This window comes from Oryx dammah, unplaced genomic scaffold, assembly GCF_014754425.2.
Source record: "Oryx dammah isolate SB20612 unplaced genomic scaffold, SCBI_Odam_1.1 HiC_scaffold_5, whole genome shotgun sequence".
Lineage (NCBI taxonomy): Eukaryota > Metazoa > Chordata > Mammalia > Artiodactyla > Bovidae > Oryx > Oryx dammah.
In genome coordinates this window covers 90,882,228-90,901,775 of record NW_024070189.1, presented here as the reverse complement: position 1 = coordinate 90,901,775, position 19,548 = coordinate 90,882,228, and the positions used below count along the sequence as shown (strand labels likewise).

The following is a 19,548-nucleotide window of genomic DNA, read 5'->3' as shown; positions in this document are numbered from 1 at the left end:
ATAGGCACTTCAAGCTACTGTTTGAGGCTTGAGAAATTGGGTGCAATTTATCAAGCATTTTAAATAGTGTGTTGCAAAAGGTTATGGCCAGTTCAGATATAATGGGAGGTGGGACAGCTCAGTTTTTGAGTCCCAGCTTTGGAGCAGAACCAAATTATCCTGTCAAATGCAAATAATAAACCTGCTAGCATTGTGAGGGATATTAAATAATGTGAAGAGCGCAGTGTGTAATAAAACTACATATCTTGAGTAATCATTGATAATAATGGGAAATGAAATACTTAGGATATTGCAGTTGGCATCTTTAAGCACTGATTGAGGTTTCTTCAGACTCACAAACATAGAGTTACGGTTGTGGAGGGTGGGGTGTGTAGGGCGAGCGATGGAGTGGTGGTTTGGGATCAGCAGATGCAAACTACCATGTATAGGTTGGATCAACAACAAGGCAAGGTCCTACTGTATAGTGCAGGCAGCTGTATTCAGTATCCTGTGATAGGCCATAATGGAAAGGATGTGAAAAAGGATATATACATGTGTGTGTATAACTGAATTATTTTGTAGCAGAAATTAGCACAACATTGTAAATCAACTAAACATCTATAAAATAAGTTGCAAAACTGTGATATGCCACAGCATTTTGCAGACTCGGCAATGTTGATAGTTTGAACCGAGAGCTTTGTGGTAGGGTGCAGTCCTTTGTGTTACTGTGTGCTGGGCAGCATCCTTCACCGCTGCCCACTACATGCCTGTAGCACTGCCCGTCGTAACACTAAAAATGTCTCCAGGCATCACCCTGTTACAGCCCACATCCCCACTGACCCCCCCATACTGGCCTCCCACATGTAAACATACGTGCCATGGTTTGCTTTTCTTCGGGATATTAGTCTGTATATGCCCTCCTAGAACAGGTCACCTTTGTTTTACACGTCCTAAGGGGAATTCTAGAATATAGGTATGTACATTTTTAAGGCTATTGATAACAGGGAGCCCAAAGATTTTACTTTCTTTCTAAGAGTTTCCACTTTCTTTCCCTTCCAGCCCCATTGGGAATACCTGGCATCACTCTTAATAGTCCTTTTGCGTTCGCAGAGCCCAGGGTGAAAATAGACTTTATGGTACCCTTTGCCCTTTTTCCTTGAGTAGAAAAAAGTTTCTGGGCTGAAGAATGACAGAAAGCCAGAGGCTTGATGCAGTGGGTGGAGCGAAGGGGACCTCACAGGTCTGTTGTCCAGTACACACTCTTAGGGTATAGTTCTTTGGGTGCTGTATGGACATGACTTTTTTAATTTACTCGTTGGGAGATGCCTGTTTTTATCCTTTGCTCATTTTTGTTTGAGGATGTTTGTGTTAGTTTGGTTTGGAAACCTTTTGAAGCTTTGGCTATTTTGTGCAGAATCAAAATACTTTGATGGTATTACAGAAATCCTAGATCTTATGTTCCAGTTGAGACAAAACTGTACGTGATAGACGAACAGTCGCATTCAGCTTCCTTGTATCATGTTCTCACCAAGACTGAGCTGCGTCGTCCTGCAGAAGCTAATTACAAGGCCAGAACCCAAGTGCTATCTGACTGAACAATTTTTCTGTTATTAGAACAAAAGGCAGAAGAGGAAGGTACTGAAGACAATGGCCTGGAAGAAGATTCCAGAGACGGGCAGGTAGATGCCATGACAACAGAGGGGGCGGCAGGAGCTCTGCATCCCAGTCCACCTGGTAGTTGACGCCTTTCGTCGTCCCTCATTACAGGAGGATATGGAAGCAAGTTTGGAGGGTTTGCAGAGTATTGACATGATGGACGTTAATGTGTTAGAAGAAACCGAAGTTGAGAACAGCACTGCTCCAAACTTCGGGGAGGATGGCACTGACAGCATCCTGGAATCCCTTTGTGAGAGCAAAGACTACGTGGCCACGCAGCTGAGGGAGCTCCCGGCTCAGTTCACAGGACACGCTGTAGGTAACGCAGTCGCGGTGCAAAACGCTGCAGCCCTGGGGCTCCTCACTGTTTGTGTGAGCTTCTGCCAAGACGGAACACGCTGGTGGTTGGTTAAATAACACACAGCTAAATCACCATTTGGTGTCTAAATCTTGGCGTTAAATTGCATCCATTTAAACTCAACACAGATGAGGTGTTAACTAATGGATAACTTCTCTGTAATGCTGGAGAATATTTCTGTAATTGGGTAGGGTACACATTCTTAGCATAAGTCAAAAGTCTGACACTGTTGTTAAAAGTATTTTCTTTGGAAAAAAAGAGGTTTAAAAAAACTATAGAAAGATAAGAAAACAGAAACAGTTCAAACTTCCTGTGTATGAGGGAAGACTTTAATTCTCTTAAGCAACATCATAGTGCCAGCTTTTCACTTTGTCTTTTTGGCATAAAATTTCCTGGTGGTCCTCCTGGAACCGGTTGCCAGTTTAACCTCACCACATTGGCATGCCCAGCTGTCTTAGTTTGGTTTTATTTAAGGCATTCTAGCTTTAAACTGGAAAAGAAGTACCCTTATAGGACTGAGCTTTAAACCTTTAAGGTCAAAAGTCACAGATTCCACATGTTGCCACAGCTTGACATAGGCTAGCATGGAGCTTTGGTTTATTCTCTCTGTGTGATCCTATTGTGTGTTAATTATTTCCATAGCATAGACTTGACTTCTTGGTTAATGGAAACATCCTGGTCATAAGCTTCAAACCTGGATTTTCCTGGCGGTCCATTGGTTAGGACTCTGTACTCCTAGAGCAGGGTGCATGGGTTCAGTATGTGATTGGAGAACTAAGATCCTGCATGCTGCATGACCTGCCTTTCCCACCCTGCCCCAAAAAAGGTTTCAAACCTAAGAAAAAAATCTTCAGGGAGGGATATTTTTGTATTTCACTTAAAAAGTTAGAAAGCTTTCAAATATAATAACCTTTAAGATACTAGTTTTCCTTTAGTATGCTGTGCTGTGCTTAGTCAGTCAGTCGTATCTGACTCTTTGCGACCCCATGGACTGTAGCCCACCAGGCTCCCCTGACCATGGGGATTCTCCAGGCAAGAATACTGGAGTAGGTTGCCATGCCCTCCTCCAGGGGATCTTTCCAACCCAGGGATCGAACCCAGGTCTCCCACATTGCAGGCGGATTCTTTACCATTTAAGCCACCAAAGAAGCCTAAGAATACTGGAGTGGATAGCCTGTCTCTTCTCCACGGTATCTTCCTGACCGAGGAATTGAACCAGGGTCTCCTGCATTGCAGGCGGATTCTATACCAGCTGAAATACCAGGGAAACCCTTTGTTTAGTAGATAATAAAAAGAAAACAAGTTAAATATTTGTTTTAAAGTATACTAGGGGAAAGTGCCAGGTTATTGTTATTTTAAATAATTACTACCAAGTAAAATCAGGAATGTGAAGTTCACTTTCCCTTTGAGTCAGCTTCAGAAATCTGAGGCTGGGTAGTGTATGCTGACCACCAGTGTGGGGAAACTGCCTGGAGAATGAATCTGCTCACTCGTTCGTTCATTCAGTTGGTGCTGCCAGAGTGCCGGCTGCCGTGAGCCACTGTCGAGATGCTAGGGCTGCCTGATCCTGGAGCGGGCCTAGAAACAGGGAGGCAGGTGATCAACAGAGTAACATTATCCCCTGCTTACCCACGGTTTTGCTTTCTGAGGTTTCAGTTACCTGTGGTCAACTGGGGTCTAAAAATATTAGATAAAATAAAACAGTTCTTACATTCTAAATTACATGCCATTCGGAGTAACATGATGAAACCTTGCACCATCCTCACCAGGGCAGAAATCATGCTTTTGTCCAGTGTATCCATGGTGTATGTACTCCCTGTCCATTGGTATGGAAAAACGTGGTGTTTAAGGCCTGATGCTGTCTGAAGTTTTAGATAGCCACTGGACTTTGGGATATATCCCCTGTGGCTAAGGGGCAGCCACTGGGATCCAGCAGTGGGTTTGCAGATGGCGTTTGGCATCGTGAAGAAAACAGATCTGTAGGTGGCCTGGAAAGTGGTGCGGTGTGGGCCTTGGCACTCATAATTCTGTCTGTGCAAAGAGGTCTTGGCATTTTTTCTTTCAGGTTGATGGCGAAGGCTTCGAGAACACTTTGGATGCTTCATCATTGGACTTCAAAGTACCTCCGGTAGGTTACTGTCTGGTTCTGCACGGCTAGAAACCTGACATGAGTGGTGAATTTTCCACAGTGAAAAAGAATGAGTGAGAGCGCATGTGTGTGTGTAAACAACCCATTGCACTTTGGTCCTGCGGGAAGCTGAGCATAAGCGGGTGAGCTAAATTGTCGGGGTCAGGGTTTGCAGCCTAGTGGGCATGGTGTTAATGACCAATAAGAATGTAACCAGAAGGGAGAAGTGCAGGTGATTGGGTTACACAAACACTAGAGGGATTCCCAGAGGAGTTTCTCTGTCAGAGTTGAGGTCTGGCGAGCCAGTGAAATTAGCCAGTTGAAAGGGTAAAGACTTTGGGGCCTGTTGCAAAGATGGACAAAACAAGGTGGAAGTGAGGTGGAGGGCTGCAGAAATAGGTGGGCCGGACTCGCAAAGTGCAGGAGCTAGTGTCTTCAGTCAGGGTGGAGTTAGGGAGAGCTGTCCAGCAGGGTGGATAAATGGTTTTGTTGACACTTCCCAGTTACACATAAAGTTCCATGTTGGGAGAGAGATTTTTCTCAGATCTGGTGTGATGTCTAAAGCAGTCATCTGGGTGATCTCTGCCTGGACTGGGAAGTTGTTGCCAATTGCAGAGGCCTAACTGCAAGGGGGGATTGGACGGGCTAACATTAAAGTGCTCTGTGAGTTTTGTCTTTTCTTTTTCTCAATAGGATATTGAAGAACCTCTGTTGGAGCCAGGTACTGATAAGAGAAACACAACAGTTATGGTTTGAAAGTCTTCCCACTTTTCTTTTAAAGCTGTTTATATATTTTAAGCTTTTTTATGGTCTTATGAATTATTTTAATGGTGGACAATCCAGATCGTACAAGGATCAGAGATTGGAAACCCATTCGTATCACCAGATCTATGGAAGTGCTGTTCTGGTTTCTGGAGGTCAGATATATTAAGTGAGATGTAGTGATGACTTTCATCTCTCTAACCATGTAGAGTGGCATTTAAGTACTTCCCCTGCCCCACTTTCCCCGGTGATTCTTCCATGTGTTTCTACACATGAAGCAGATCTTGTGTTATTTCCTGCAGTCGTTAGATTAATGCAGTGAAGGTAGGACAAAGCGGTGGTCAGGGCACTGATTGCCTGAGAAGTGACTGAATTCCAGAAGAGGAACCAGAATTTCTCCACGAAAATTTCCAACGTGTTGGTCCCCTTCTGGACTGCATTTGTCTCCTCCGGCGGAAATTTCTGGTTTTCCTATTGGACTGTTCTGTTAAAAGAAATTCAAAGAAATTTGAAGGTCGAGCTGTCCTTGAATGGTGATCACGTTCAATTCAGCACCTTGGACACTGGAAAAATAAGGAGAAGACCCATACTTGAACAAAAACATGGACGAGACTGTCGAGAAGCTGTCACACGGTTGTAGGTGTTTAAATCTGTGGGGGCCTTTTCTCTTCCATGTAGCATAGAGGCTTACTCTATAGGCGGTCGGAGTGCAGGTAGTGTAACCAGTGTTAAGTGTGTGTACCCGCGGGTTTTCCAATCTCTGTGTAGCTAGCAGTTCTCTTCGTGTTAGTGTGGCCGCCGTGCCAGTTCCGCATTTGTGATTGCTTTATTTCCCTGGTAATTAAACCTTGTGCCATTCTATTCCTGTTAAATCCGTAGAAAATGAGAAAATACTCGACATTTTGGGGGAAACTTGTAAATCTGAGCCAGTAAAAGAAGAAGGTTCCGAGCTGGAGCAGCCATTTGCACAGGAAACAAGTAGCGTGGGGCCAGACAGAAAACTTGCGGAGGAAGAGGACCTTTTTGACAGCGCCCATCCGGAGGAGGGTGATTTAGATTTGGCCAACGAGTCAACAGCACACGCTCAGTCGAGCAAGGCAGACACCCTGTTAGCGGTAGTGAAAAGGGAGCCCGTGGAACAGACAGGCGATGACGAGAGGATGGACTGTGAGCCTGTAGGGCTAGAGAAGCCAATTGAGCAGAGTAGTAAAGCCTCAGAGAACACGGAAGCCTGTAGCGAGGAGGCCGTGGAAGCGCCCCCGGAAGCCTCAAGCCCGGACCCCGGGGATAGCAAAGAAGACGTGAAGAAGTTTGCTTTTGAAGCTTGTAATGAAGTCCCTCCGGCTCCTAAAGAGTCCTCAGCCAGTGAGGGCGCTGATCAGAAAATGAGGTTTGTTTTTTCTCAGTTTTAGACCAGACGCTATCTCCTTTTCATTGGTCGTTTAATGACACACATGAGCTGTTTTTCTGCAATTGGCCAGCCAGACTGATGCAATTGTAGTTTACCTCTAAAGAATGTTTGATTTCTCTTTGTGTATTTTTAATGGGTGATTTTAATTCCTTTTGTTTTCCTCAACCTGCTATGGTTGTGCTCTTAAATTGTTAAGTGTTATCGTCAGCTAAATAGAATTGATTTTTAAGAATCTGACATTGTATTGGGGGGGTGAGATTTCCAATATAAGCTTGCAAAGGTGCCTGTTAAAATTTTATTTCTGACTAATTTTCTGGTAGGTATTCAGTCTTAGCACATATCATACTTTTGATTTAGTTCTCTTTTTTTTTTTTCCTGTATGAGTAATACTAACTTTTATCTCTAGCTCTTTTAAGGAAGAAAAAGATATAAAGCCAATCGTTAAAGATGAAAAAGGTATGATTCAACTTACATGTCAGGGAGTCACCTTCGGATCTCTTTATTTTGGGAGGGAGGGGTCTGCAGGAATCCACAATTTGGATCCAGTACTTGGTTTTATTATGGATCATGGGAATTAATCAGCTAGCTAATTGTATCTTGAGAGACTAATTTTTAAATGTTGATGAGCTTTTGAATATATGTCTTTGTTGAGACTCATTTATGGAATGATGAAAGTCCTTTTATAGGACAGGTATTTTTCTACCTGATAGAATTTTAGAAACTGCTATCTTGGTCATGAGCTGATCATTGAATGCCATTTCAGTTTGTAACTGGCATAGGTGTGATTATTCCTCGAGTAAGAAAATTGGAGTTTTTGTGATATAGATTTTTCATTATCTGTCCCATGTGTTGGCAGTAATTAAATTCTTGAGTCAGAGGAATCAAGGTTGGATTGCATTAGGGTTTAAGAGAGGACTGCAGTCTCAGGAGGCCAAGCGTAATCATCTCCCTCCTGCAGGTCGAATCAGCAATAGCTCTGGAAGGAATCTATGGGTCAGTGGACTGTCTTCCACAACTCGGGCGACAGATCTGAAGAACCTCTTCAGCAAATATGGAAAGGTACACTCCCCTAATGTGCTGCCACCCACCTGGTCTTGGCATATTGGTTCTCATTTCCAGTTGGGGGAAAAGAAATAGACAAGAACAAAAACTTGGAGGTGAGCGGAACCTAACCAGTTGTGGGTAGTAAACCTTGTCTCCTGGTTGAGAGTGGATGACAGGCGGAGCAGACAGCTTGTAGGTGCTGCTCAGAGAAGGTGTGTAAAACTATAGTCTCCGTGTCCCTGCTGTGCTTTGCAGCTTCTCTTGAACAAACTGTCTTTTAGCCACTACCAAACTGGAAACTGGGACTTCCCTGGTGGTCTAGTGGTTAGGAATCTTCCTGCCAATGCAGGGGACACAGGTTTGATCCCTAATCTGGGAAGATTCCACGTGCTGTGGAGCAATTAGAAAAAAACACTGGCAGCTGGCATACTGAGTTTTTCCCCCTTAATAGTAAGTGAAGAGTTGGTCTCCATATATCTTCTAGCATCTTAAGTACATAATTGGAGAATTTGAACAGGATGGTAGCTTAAAAATAAATCAACTCCTGGTCACGGAGGCAGGAGGAAAATATTACAATCCAGAAACTTCTGAGGAATGTTTAAGAACGATTCTGTTGTCGTGGAATTAGCTAATGAAGCATTCTTCTGGTCTCCTGGGGGTCCGTGGTGGGTGGGAGAAGTCAGCAGGGTACCACTCAGCAGGAAGTGGCAGGGGTTCCAGGTTGCTGTGTCATCCCGGCTGCCCGGTCATCATTACTTTGCTCAGGGCTTTGTTCCTCGATGAGAAATTGGGCACTGAAGCGGACAAGACCCTGGAGAAGCATTTGGAAGGATGTAAAACGCTACTATGCCAAAAACCTATTTATTAACTTATTTACAATCAGGCACTGGGTTTCTCTTGATGACTCAGTTGGTCTCCTGCAATGCAGGAGACTCTGATTTGATTCCTGGGTCGGGAAGATCTGCTGGAGAAGGGATAGGCTACCCATTCCAGTATTCTTGGGCTTCCTTTGTGGTTTAGCTGGTAAAGAATCTGTCTGCAATGAGGGAGTCCTGGGTTCAATCCCTGTGCTGGGAAGATGCCCTGGAGAAGGGAAAGGCTACCCACTCCAGTATTCTGTCCTGGAAAATTGCATGGAGTCTCAAAGAGACATGACTGAACGACTTTCACTGATTGTAAAGCTGAAACAGAACAAGGCATTGTTCTAGGTCTTAACATCTGATGGAAAATAACTTACTGCAACATGTCATATGTATTTATTTTTGAGTATATTGAAGATTACCGCCTGCCATCATTGTATGGTAGAAAGACCTAATTTAGACTTGGAAGGTGGACTCAGTGATTATCACTGAGGATGTGACATTTAGGCCAAGACCTGAGTTTTGAGTGTGCCTGGCTGTTGGACCAGGGCAGCAGGACTCAGGAAGGCCCTGCAGTGGAACTGGGTGTGCAGTGGAACTGGGTGTGCAGTGGAACTGGAACTGGGTTGTGCAGACAGAGGCTTGATCTGCAAGAAGCTTGATGGCTGGGGGCGGGAATCGGGGAAGGGGCGCCAACGGGGAACTGGGCGCTTTCTGTGGTGTCTGTTCTCACTTGGGCTTACCTGCCGTTAGAAGTGATGCCTTGGCATGGCTAATTAGTTGGATGGAATGCTCAAATGACCCAGCCCCTCACCTTGAGGAGAGGGGAGAAAGCAGAACTTCGTCTCTGATGTGAGAACTGACATCTGTGTCCCTCTCAGCAGAGGCTCTTTCCCTTTTGGCCCTGTATGGGGTGTTTTGGACATATCGGGGCTTCCCTTTGCAGGGTGGGCAGTGGTTCTCTATCCCCATGTGGAAAACCATGAATGTCAGGGTCTGCTGGGAACCTAGGGAGCATGGGTCCCCTCACCATCTTAGAGCTGGATACAGGAGGTCCAGAGAGAGGAGCACACTTGTTCTCATTGACCAACTGAGTCAGAGAAGGTCAGAGCCAAAGCCCAGGCTCACGTGTCTCAGGCTCTCTGTGTGTCCCAGCTGCCACTTCGAATGTCCTTTGGGAATATTTACATTTGACACGAGCATTGGTATGGTGGGCTTTAAATCTGTCTTCTTGCTCTGTGCCATGTTTTTTTTGGGGGGGCGTGGCTTGTACCTGTTTTATCTGCTTGACTTTGCATTACGTGTTTTTGATGATATATGGCTAATTAGCTGTTTCTGGTATATGTGACTAGTTTGCATTCTGATTCCTTCCATTATCTATCAAGAGTTTTTTCTTGTGTCTTGATGTGGGCATTCATTGCAATGAACTTTCCCCTTAGAACTTCTTTAGCTGCATCTTGTTGTATTTCTAGTTTCATTTGTCTCGAGGTTACTGAAGTTGTGGTTACTGACTTCTGTCTTTAGCTTTTATTTATATTGTCATTGTGAGAGTTGATCTTGTATCAAAAGCAGTTGTATTTTGATAGGTCAGGATTAATTAGAAGTACTTTAATAAATCCTTGTGAGGAACAACAATTTCAGAAAAGTGCAAACAAGTAGAAATAATTCTGATGATCAATTAATTGCAGGTAATTTTTGACACATAGTGTGGTTATTTTTATGAGAAAATTAGAGTACCCTTTCTCATGAAGGTTGTTGGAGCCAAAGTGGTGACCAATGCCCGCAGTCCTGGGGCCCGGTGCTATGGGTTTGTCACCATGTCAACATCTGACGAGGCCACAAAGTGTATCAGCCATCTCCACAGAACTGAGCTTCATGGAAGGATGATCTCTGTTGAGAAGGTAAGGCCGTCCTTGCTGCTGGAACTTGAAGGATTCACAGGCCAGAAGACCTGGTCCCTGAGCCATTTCTATCTATGTTGTGTTTTAGGCCAAAAACGAACCTTCTGGGAAAAAGCTGTCTGACAGAAAAGAGTGCGAAGTGAAGAAGGAAAAATTGTCTAGTGTTGACAGACATCATTCAGTGGAGATCAAAGTTGAAAAGTAAGGTGCTTTTTAAAAACCTTTCTTTTGGGAGGACGGCAAGTGGCAGCCGCTGGGTCACCAGCTCCTCATTTAAATCTCAGGTGGTTTTGCATCTTAATATTCATGTTCAAATCGCTGAGCCAGTGATTTGCTGTGATAAAAAATCCGCCTGCCAATGCAGGAGATGTGGGTTCGATCCCTGGGTCAGGAAGATCCCCTGGAGGAGGAAGTAACAAACCACTCCAGTATTCTTGCTTGGAAATTCCCATGGACACAGGAGCCTGGCAGGCTGCATGCAGTTCATGGGGTTGCAAAGAGTCAGACACGATTGAGCACAGCATAGAGATTTATGTTCAAACAAGTTAGTTATCTGTTGAAACAGATATCAGACTAAAAGACCTTTTGGCAAGGCAAATTTGAACTGAGTGGGTCCACTTACATGGGGAGCTTTTTCAGGAGTAAATAACGACAGCACAGTGGGGCCAGAGTTGATTGAAACTGCAAATGTGGAACCATGTGGATAGGAAGGGCTGATTATGAAGTTATAAGTTGATTTTGACTATGTGGTAGATCAGCACCCCAAACCCCACATTGTTCAAGAGTCAGCTATATTTTTTACTTCATTCTAGACATTCTGAGCTGTTGCACGGCCTTGCAAACCTTGAAATCTTTCCTGATCCACATTGATTTTTGTGCAGTTCTTATATTTTATCACAGTAACTACAGAAGCCCAACTTTGCAAAGCCAGTGTTACCCAAAGGAGTATAGCCTGATTTCATATTGAGATGAGTAACCAAAAGCTCCTAGCATCTGACATATAGCGTATATTTTTTTTCTTTTCAAAATTTAAAGTATCCCAGGGCACTTGTGAGTTGACCCATCCTGGTGTACCTTGAACTATTATTTGGGAACTGCAGGTCTGAGGTACTATTTTTATAAAGGAGGTGATCTGCGTCTTTAATCAAGATGAAAACAAGGACAGATCTTTCAAAGCAGGCATTCCCTGTTGATACTTTTATCAAAACAGTAGGCTTATGTCTTTTGAGGAGGTAGACTGTTGACGTGCCTGACAGGGTGGCTTTCTTAGAAGGTAGAGTATCTGCCGTGAGTTTGTATTGGCAGCACAATTTATGTTCATTTCTAGGTCCACTTACACTCTAAAAGTTGAATCCTTTGCTGAGAATGTCAGTCTTCTGTAATTCTATTCTTTTTTTTTTATGTAAGAACATTTATGGTTAAGTAAACATGCTTAGGGGCAAAATTATATTCATAAGTTAAACTTAGTTTTTAAAGATGTTCTTATTGATCTTTATTGGAAATGAAATAGCCAAATTGGAATTCATAAACCCTGGAGAAATGCATGTCAGGTGAGCCTTTTTGTATTAGGGGTGAGATGGTAATTTTATCGGCAACTTCTCCGAAGAGACACATCCTGTCAGAGGTTCTGAAAACCAATTCTGGTAGAACACGGGAAGCCACGAGGGCAAGGAAGGGAGTGCAGGCCCCTTTAGTGAGCCCTTGTCAGGTGGGTTCCACAACCAGTGGAATGATGCTGTGAGGCCTGTGCTCTGTGTGGGAGGAGGCGCAGCTGGGAAGGGAGTGGAATGGGCCTGTGGCAAGCAGGGGCTCTTCCCCCTGTATAGGGGCACTTACCTGGGTGACAAGTTTAAGTTGTTTGAAACCAGACTGCTCTCACATAGGTGATCTAGGAGCATTTTATAATTTGATTTTAATCTTACTCTTTCTTTAGCGGACACCCTTGTTGACCTTTCGTTTTGAGAATTTCTAGGTTTGGAAATCAGCCTAAGGGACATAGAAAAGCTTTTCCTGAAGAGGGGGCTGGTCTTGGATGAGTTTTTATGAAATTGCCGTTTAGAAAGTGCACTCAGATGTCAAGTATAATCTCACTACCCAGGGCTGACACTTTTGCTGTATATATGCATCTAGTGTTTTAGAAATTGCTTTTTAGGAAATTCCTTGCTGGTCCAGTGGTTAGGACTCTTGTGTTTTTACCGCCAATGGCCCAGGTTTAGTCCCTAGCCAGGGAACGAAGATCCCACAAGACACACAGTGCAACCAAAAAAAAATAGAAGAAGAAAAGAAATCACTTAACTTTGTGATACTGAGAAGTCCCTTTGTGTCTAGGAAGTGGCATGTGAGTCTGGAACAAGTAGGAGGCATCTCCTTTCAAGATGTCTTTTAGGTCTCCTGGGAGGGAGAGGGTTCCCACACCAAGAGTGGAAGAAGCATGTCAAAGGCGTTTCCTGGGGACTTCTCTTGCAGTCACATAGTGACCAGGAAGCAATCTCTAGTCTGTCAGAGGAGAACCAGGTGAATAACAGAGGACTGTGGTGCAGCAGGCGAAAGGATCCACATCTGTGCAGTGTGTCTACACAGCTTGATGGGCAGAGCATGGGTTGGAAGGTGTGATAGAGCAGCACAAGGACCATCCTGCTGTGTCAGTCTTAAGAAACTTAGAGCATCGCTGGAGGGCGTCATGGTTATAGGAACATGCATGTAAAGCCAGGAGAGGCGGAGCCACATGATTGACAGTAAAGGCATCCGTGGTGGCTGTCTCAGGGTGCAGACTTGAGCTGTATCTATAGTGTTTTGTGTTTTAAAGGGAAAGTAGTACATTACAAGCATTTAGAGTGAATGGTTCCAATTAAAGATGATAGCTTCATCCGTGAAGTTTAGGAGGAAGGAAGGGTGAGCTGAGGGGCGCCTGGGAGAGGACTCCTCAGGCCTCCCACACTCTGCCTGGTTGGTGGGAAGAGAGGGCAGGGGGTGCCTGTTAGCAGACATCATGGGGCCTGGTTTTCCCAGCCTGGACCCTAGCATACAGCGGGCATTCAGTAAGCATGGACTGAGACGAACACCAGTAGAGGATGTGGGAGACTGAATGGCAGCCGTGAGGTACTTGACTGCTTAGCAGGAGATTGCCTTCAGTTGAAACAGTACTAACGGCTTTCATGTTTGCTGGCACATCACATGGCATTGAGCCTCCCCGGAGTGTGGTGTGCAGGTGGTCTGGGTGGGAACCACTGCTTCATGCGGCGGCACCACCCATCCTTGTGCTGAACCTCCATTTGGTTTTACACTCTACTTATTGGGAAAAGTGTTTTTTTTCCTACAAAAGATAAAAATAATATTCCACAAATACAAAAGGAAGCTTTTGAAATTAGTCTTTAACAGGCTTTTCTATATAGTTGGGATGTTTCTATGTCTGCTTGTGGGTCTGTTGATGTACTGGTGCATGTAGCATTTGGGGAAAACACCCTGTGAGCCTTCAGTGTCATCCAGCAGTTTCCTAGGTGTAGCAGGGAACTTCAGTGGGAAGGGGCTGTATCTGAAGAGGGTATTATCTTTCCCATGGTTTTCAAATAATTCTACCCCTTTGACTGCCAGCGGGCAGGTTTGCTGTGTGTGAAAGAATGACCTGCTCCTGTGGGACTCTCAGGAGTTCAGGTGTAGTAACTTTGTTTCTTTGTACACAGAACCATCATTAAGAAGGAAGAGAAGATGGAGAAAAAGGAGGAAAAAGAGCCTGAAGACATTAAAAAGGAAGAGAAAGATGAAAATGAGCTGAAATTAGGACCTGAAAATCGATCCAGAGTCACAAAATCAGGTGATGAGTGTTATGTGTTGACAAGACGGGAAGAGATGGCAAGGGCCGTGAGTGGGCGTGTGGAGCGAGGGCCCAGCAGGTGCCCTTGGCTGAGCTGAGTTGAGTACAGGAAGTGCTGAGAGCACCAGAGCCTCGGCGATGAAGTGGCTGAAGGGAGCTTGTCTGCAGCATCAGAGACCCAGAGCTTTCCTGGTGAGGGTCTGTGTTGATCGGTGGCTCAGTGACCTGGGTATTTGCTTTTCCTGAGTCTCTGGCAGAATAAAGTGTGGGATTTGCAAGAGCCAGGTGCCCTGGGTTCCTGTGACTGATTCTGTGAGATTCTGCTCTTCTGTCATCAAGTTTTTCCTGCATTTATGTTAACACTAGATATAGTTTAAAAAAAGGGAAAAATAGAAAACGGAAATCTCAGGATGTACACCCATTGCACCATTGCAGCAGCCACACGTGGGGCACTTCACCTCTGTTGTCATTTTATCAAAGTTGATTGTGCTCTGACCTTCAGGTTTGCACGAGTCCACAGAGCACTTTGTTGAAAAAATAAAACCAACGTGTGCACCCTCCCCCTCCCCTGCCCAAACAAAACCCAGCCATCTGGAGCCTGGGAATTTGGTATAGCACATTACAAGTTACATCTCAAGTGTTTGGGATAATTTGCCAGCAGTTTCAAGACAGGCTTGTTTTTTAAGATGTTCCTCAAGTATTGTAAATGTCCCTAAATCAGTAGTTGTTGGGGTGGTTAGAGCCTGCTAATTGTGTTGTTGAGAGAAAATCAGTTTGGAAGCCTTCATTGTGGGAGATGAATGAGGGGAGCTCACCCACCTGGCAGGGCGCATGAGCCTGCAGGCAGCGTCTGACTTGGAATATGGGGGCCTGGGTTGTGCAGAGCTTCCCAAGATGTGTGGGCGGAACACACGTCCGATTGGGTTCACCTTGAAGCTGCTGGGGTTTAGTGTGGGGGTGAAGGAAGCCCGCAGGTGGCAAATGTTTGCACCCATATTGCAGAATGCACTTTGATCCTCATTTATGCCGTAAGATTCGAATAGATCACCCCAGATGAGTAAAGGCCAGTCGGGGGACACCAGCCACCTCACACCCAATGTTGCCATGTCAGCAGCGCTTTTTATCACATCGGAGAGGCGAGTGGGGGCACCAAGGCTCCAGAGCTTAGCAGCAGTCGTGGAAGGCATGTCCAGAGCCCCCAGTCAGCCTGGGGCCCACCTGTGGTCGGGGAGGGAGGGTGTCAACGTGCGTTCATAGACAGTGTGTTTTTTCCTGAAGGAAGCAGAGGAATGGAACGAACTGTTGTGATGGATAAATCCAAAGGGGAGCCTGTCATCAGTGTGAAAACCACAAGCAGGTCAAAGGAGAGAGTGAGTATTGCCCTTGCCTTCTCGAGTCCCGCTGGTTCCAGTGACAGTTTAACAACCACATTGATCTGTGTTACAAGAACAGCGTTGTTTCACCCTTGGAATGTTAAGGTTCTTTGAAGTACTTAGGAGAATGTTGCTCTTAATAACTAGACTGTGCACAGACATGGATTAGGTTCTGAAACTTACTCTGAAACAATCCTTAACTATGTAGCCCATAAACAAGTTGACCCTTTGCCAGTCCTATTATTCTATACCATCTTCCAGGAGAGCTGATTCATGAACTGGATAGAATGGGCAAGGCCTAGGGCTTGTCAGGCTGGAAGGCAGGTTCTGCTCATTTTCTGTAGCTGTTTTTCTAGTTTTTTATTAAATTAACCAAAAAGACAAGTTGAGCCCACCTGCCTCTCTTCCATGATCAGAGAGTGAGCTCCGTTGCCTATGTGGCCTGCACCACAGGACAAGCTGATTGCTTCTTATTTTACTTTTTCTACTCTGGCAAACTGAACCCTTTGCTTCCCAGCTGAAGGTTCTAACTAAAACATTAGCAAGGAGAGCAGTGCCCTTTTAGTGAGTACAGAGCTAGCAGTGTTCACCTAAGAGCACTTTATGATGTTGAGGCATAATTTTGAAATGAGCACTTGGGGTCCATAAAGCGGCAGTTCCCAATGCTATGTTCCCCTGAGGAGAATCATAAAATACAGAGAAAAACCAAGGAAGGCCAATAATCTCACCAGCCAGATAACTCTGATGTTAAATAAAAATGTAAACTTGATGAGAAATACAACTAGTACAGAAAGAGATGAGGTAAGCAAAGCGGAAGCCTCCACTCTGCATGGGCCCCTCTCAGCAGCCAATGCACCTGCCACTTGCATGTCTACACACAACACCATGGGGCCTGGGCCTCCTGGGACTTGCTGTGCACATCAGTGCTGTCTTGTGAAGCTTTATATATGAGACAAAAAGGTTGGCTTTAAAGTTCAAATTTCGAAGTGATTATAGATTCATAGGAAGTTGTCAGAGATAGTACAGAGGTCCCAAGAACCTGCCGGATGGCTCCGTCCCAGTTAACTGTGGAGGTGGGGCAGCACCAGGACACTTTGTCAGCAGTGTAGACTTGAGTCCTGCCACTTCAGTCCACGTGCACACCTGGTCCCTCAGCGCAGAGGTCCCCTCCTAGACACCCCTGTATCATTGCCCACCCCGCCAGTCCATCCCCAACGCTGGAAGCCTGTAAGCGGTTTTTTTGTCACCAGCATGGTGTCCTGAAAATGTATGAAATCACAACCGTGACCTTGAGATTGGTCTTTGCCCTCAGGATAGTATCCTTGAAATGCATCCAGATGTGTGTGTGGGGGGTGTCCTTTTCCTCGTAAAGCTTTATTACTGAGCTGTGGGGGTACCGTGGTCATTTTGACCAAGTCCCTGCTGATGGACACTGGGCTGTCTCCACGTCCCCTCTGGACGCAGCATTTGTGGGCATGCCATTTGTCAGGGCAGGTCCAGGTTGCAGAGACATTGTTTGTTGTGGTAGATGCTCATTGAGTGCCCTTCAGAAAGGTTATGGAGGACACTGGCATGTGCCAGGCCACTAAAAAGTGCCTAGGGCAGGCTGTGGACCCGGGAACCCAATGTGAGACACACACCTCTCCCCTCGCCACTGCCACGCCACCCTCCCCAGCAGATGACATCTGTACCTCAGGATGTAGGTCGTCTGTCCTTCCCTTCTCCAACGTGCACTGTGTGCTCAGACTCCCAATTCTGCCCTCCTTGCAGATCATTGCGCTGTTTGGGGTTGTGAACCTGTCCTTGTAATGAGCGTGGACAGGTCTCCTCTGTATCCCCTCCTTTTTTTTCCCTCTTCAGGAAAATGTTTGGTTATGACCTTTCACTTTCTTTCTTTTGGATTGCTTTGTTTTTCGTTGATATTTTGCTCCTCTGTGATCTAATTAAGAAAAGACTGCTGAGGAGCTTTTTTAAAAATGTATCCCAGGCTCCTTCCCTGGGAATTGTGAGGCAGTGGGTCCACAGGAGGCCCTGGGTTCTGAGTTACACAAAACCCTCCAGGAGAGGCTGGCTTGTGGCCAGTGTGGGAGCCCCAGCCTTGGAGAGCCTCAGAATGGAAGTCCTTGGAGAGCCTCAGAATGGAAGTCATTTGTCAGTGTTTCTTGCCTTCTCCCAGAAATGGAAGAGCACAGAAGTGCTCACAGTACTCTGCTTTATCTGGAGTGCTGGTTTACACTTGTGGGCCTTTGGCTTGCTCTGTATGGAAGCCTCCTGCCTGAGCCCTGAACCAGCAGTTGAGGGGTGACCCCACTGAGCAGAGGGATTGCTGCGGTGGCTTGTGCGCCTGCCCTGTGCCTCTGGGGAGCCTGGTTTTGCTGTAGATAGTGCAGAGTGCTTGGCTCTGCGATTTCAGAGAAACTGCTTGCTGAGGTTTTACTCTACCTCTTCTCTTTCATTAATGCCCTTTGCAAGATTTGAAAGCAAAACTGTAGCATCAAAACTCACGCAGTGTGAGGCAACCTGTGCTGGGGCCTCCCTGTAAACCCCAGGGGACCCAAGGTTCTTAGTCTAGTCCAGACATGCTAATTCCACTTGCCTCCTACGTTTGTCATCATCATTTTCCTGACATTAATAAGCCAATTTTGGTCAACAGAGCTCAAAGAGTCAGGATCGCAAGTCGGAAAGCAAGGAGAAGAGAGACATCCTGTCATTTGATAAAATCAAAGAACAGAGGGAGCGAGAGCGCCAGAGGCAGCGGGAGCGGGAGATCCGAGAGACAGAGAGGCGGCGGTGAGCGGGGTCTCTTCTCGGGATTGCCCTTCCTCCCAAGCCAGTCGTCTGGGCTTGCTGGCCTCCTGCTATCCATGCTGTACCCGCCCACCCCACGACGTAGTCGTCCCAGCACAGTCATCCAAGCCTGTTTCTGCTCAGCAGCATCTCTGGCTGAAGTTGTGCCCTGGCCCAGGTAGCACGCGTACCCAGGCCACCTGTGGCTTTGACAGAGGAGGGTCTCTGGGGTTGAGACCTCAGTTTTCCCCACCAAACTGGATCAACAGCTTCTCCAGTTTGTGCCCTTGGTGTGGAGCCTTCCCTGGCACCCTGGGAGCAAGTGAGGAGAGCAGGGGGGCATCCCCAGCTCCTTTGCCAGCTCCTATGTGCGGTGGCTGAGGGGCAAGACCCGTGATTCCTTCACTGGTGCCTGGCTTTCTCCTGTCCCCACACTGTCTTAGGTCCCTTTCAAAATGCCACATGTTAAACGTACACCCTCGGAGAGGGAAGGGGTGACAAAAAGGAGCATGAGTTGCCTCTCAAGGAGAGTGGCTGTCATCCGTGTCTCCAGGGTTTTATCTGCTCAGGAACTTCAGTGTAGCGGTTATCCTTTGCTTTGTTTACTTTTCTGCCGTTTACCTGTGGTTTCGTTCTGGTGCTCTTTGAGCAGGTCCTCCTGGTCTGGACCTGAGGCTCTGTGTCCACTCGCCATCATCCCTCCCTCCAGCTCACCCTGGTTTTGCTAGTTAGAGAAGGGGAAAGGATGAAGTTTGGGGTTTCTGGATGATCAGAGCAGTTCAAGGGGCGGGTTGGAGCCTGTGAGGGGGCAGCCAGGTCACATCCAGGAGCTTGATGTGTCCAGGCTCCCTCCGAGGACCTTGGTGCCCAGGCGCCACCATGTGGGAAAGTGAGGGTGGCCTTCCTGTGTCTGCAGAGAGCGTGAGCAGCGGGAGCGGGAACAGCGCCTGGAGGCCTTCCATGAGGGCAAGGAGAAAGCACGGCTGGAGCGGGAACGTGAGCAGCTTGACCGCCAGTGGCAGCGCCTGGAGCGGGAGCGCCTGGAGCGTGAACGGCTGGAGCGGGAGCGGGAGCGCGTGGAGCGGGAGCGCCGGCGTGAGCAGGAACGTATCCAGCGGGAGCGTGAGGAGCTGCGGCACCAGCAGGAGCAGCTACGCTATGAGCAGGAGCGGCGGTCGGTGGTCAGGAGGCCCTATGACATTGGGCGGTAAGGCCGCAGCCAGAGTGGGTAGTGGCTGCATCCACCTTGGTGTGGGGAGTCGGGAGTGCTGAAGATGGACACCTGGGCAGAGCTCGTAGCTGCCACCTCCGCAGCTAGTAGGGTATCTCCATAGCTACCACTTGCTGGAGGCTTGGTGATGCTCTTGCCTTGGCAGTCCTTTCATTGGCACTGTGGTTCCTAGGGGAGCTTGACACTGTCTAGTGGGGAAGAAACAGGCAGGCACGTGTTAGGCCGTGTTCCCTGCCATCTCCTTCGG

General features: G+C 46.6%; 1 protein-coding gene across 5 annotated transcripts in view; it reads left to right on the top strand.

The window, feature by feature from the left end:
• Positions 1 to 19,548, top strand: part of SAFB2 (scaffold attachment factor B2) — a 29,038-nt gene that overhangs the window by 4,270 nt on the left and 5,220 nt on the right. For all 5 annotated transcript variants that reach the window (XR_005721244.1, XR_005721245.1, XM_040242044.1 and 2 more), the window contains exons 3-15: positions 1,594 to 1,658; positions 1,747 to 1,950; positions 4,059 to 4,121; positions 4,815 to 4,842; positions 5,763 to 6,273; positions 6,701 to 6,750; positions 7,253 to 7,353; positions 9,950 to 10,099; positions 10,188 to 10,300; positions 13,780 to 13,910; positions 15,189 to 15,280; positions 17,937 to 18,073; positions 18,987 to 19,277. Coding sequence is in view for 3 of the 5 variants with exons in the window: in XM_040242044.1 (XP_040097978.1) it covers positions 1,594 to 1,658; positions 1,747 to 1,950; positions 4,059 to 4,121; positions 4,815 to 4,842; positions 5,763 to 6,273; positions 6,701 to 6,750; positions 7,253 to 7,353; positions 9,950 to 10,099; positions 10,188 to 10,300; positions 13,780 to 13,910; positions 15,189 to 15,280; positions 17,937 to 18,073; positions 18,987 to 19,277 (1,936 nt within the window). In the remaining 2 variants the exon portion in view is untranslated. The remainder of the gene's footprint in view (positions 1 to 1,593; positions 1,659 to 1,746; positions 1,951 to 4,058; positions 4,122 to 4,814; positions 4,843 to 5,762; positions 6,274 to 6,700; positions 6,751 to 7,252; positions 7,354 to 9,949; positions 10,100 to 10,187; positions 10,301 to 13,779; positions 13,911 to 15,188; positions 15,281 to 17,936; positions 18,074 to 18,986; positions 19,278 to 19,548) is intronic.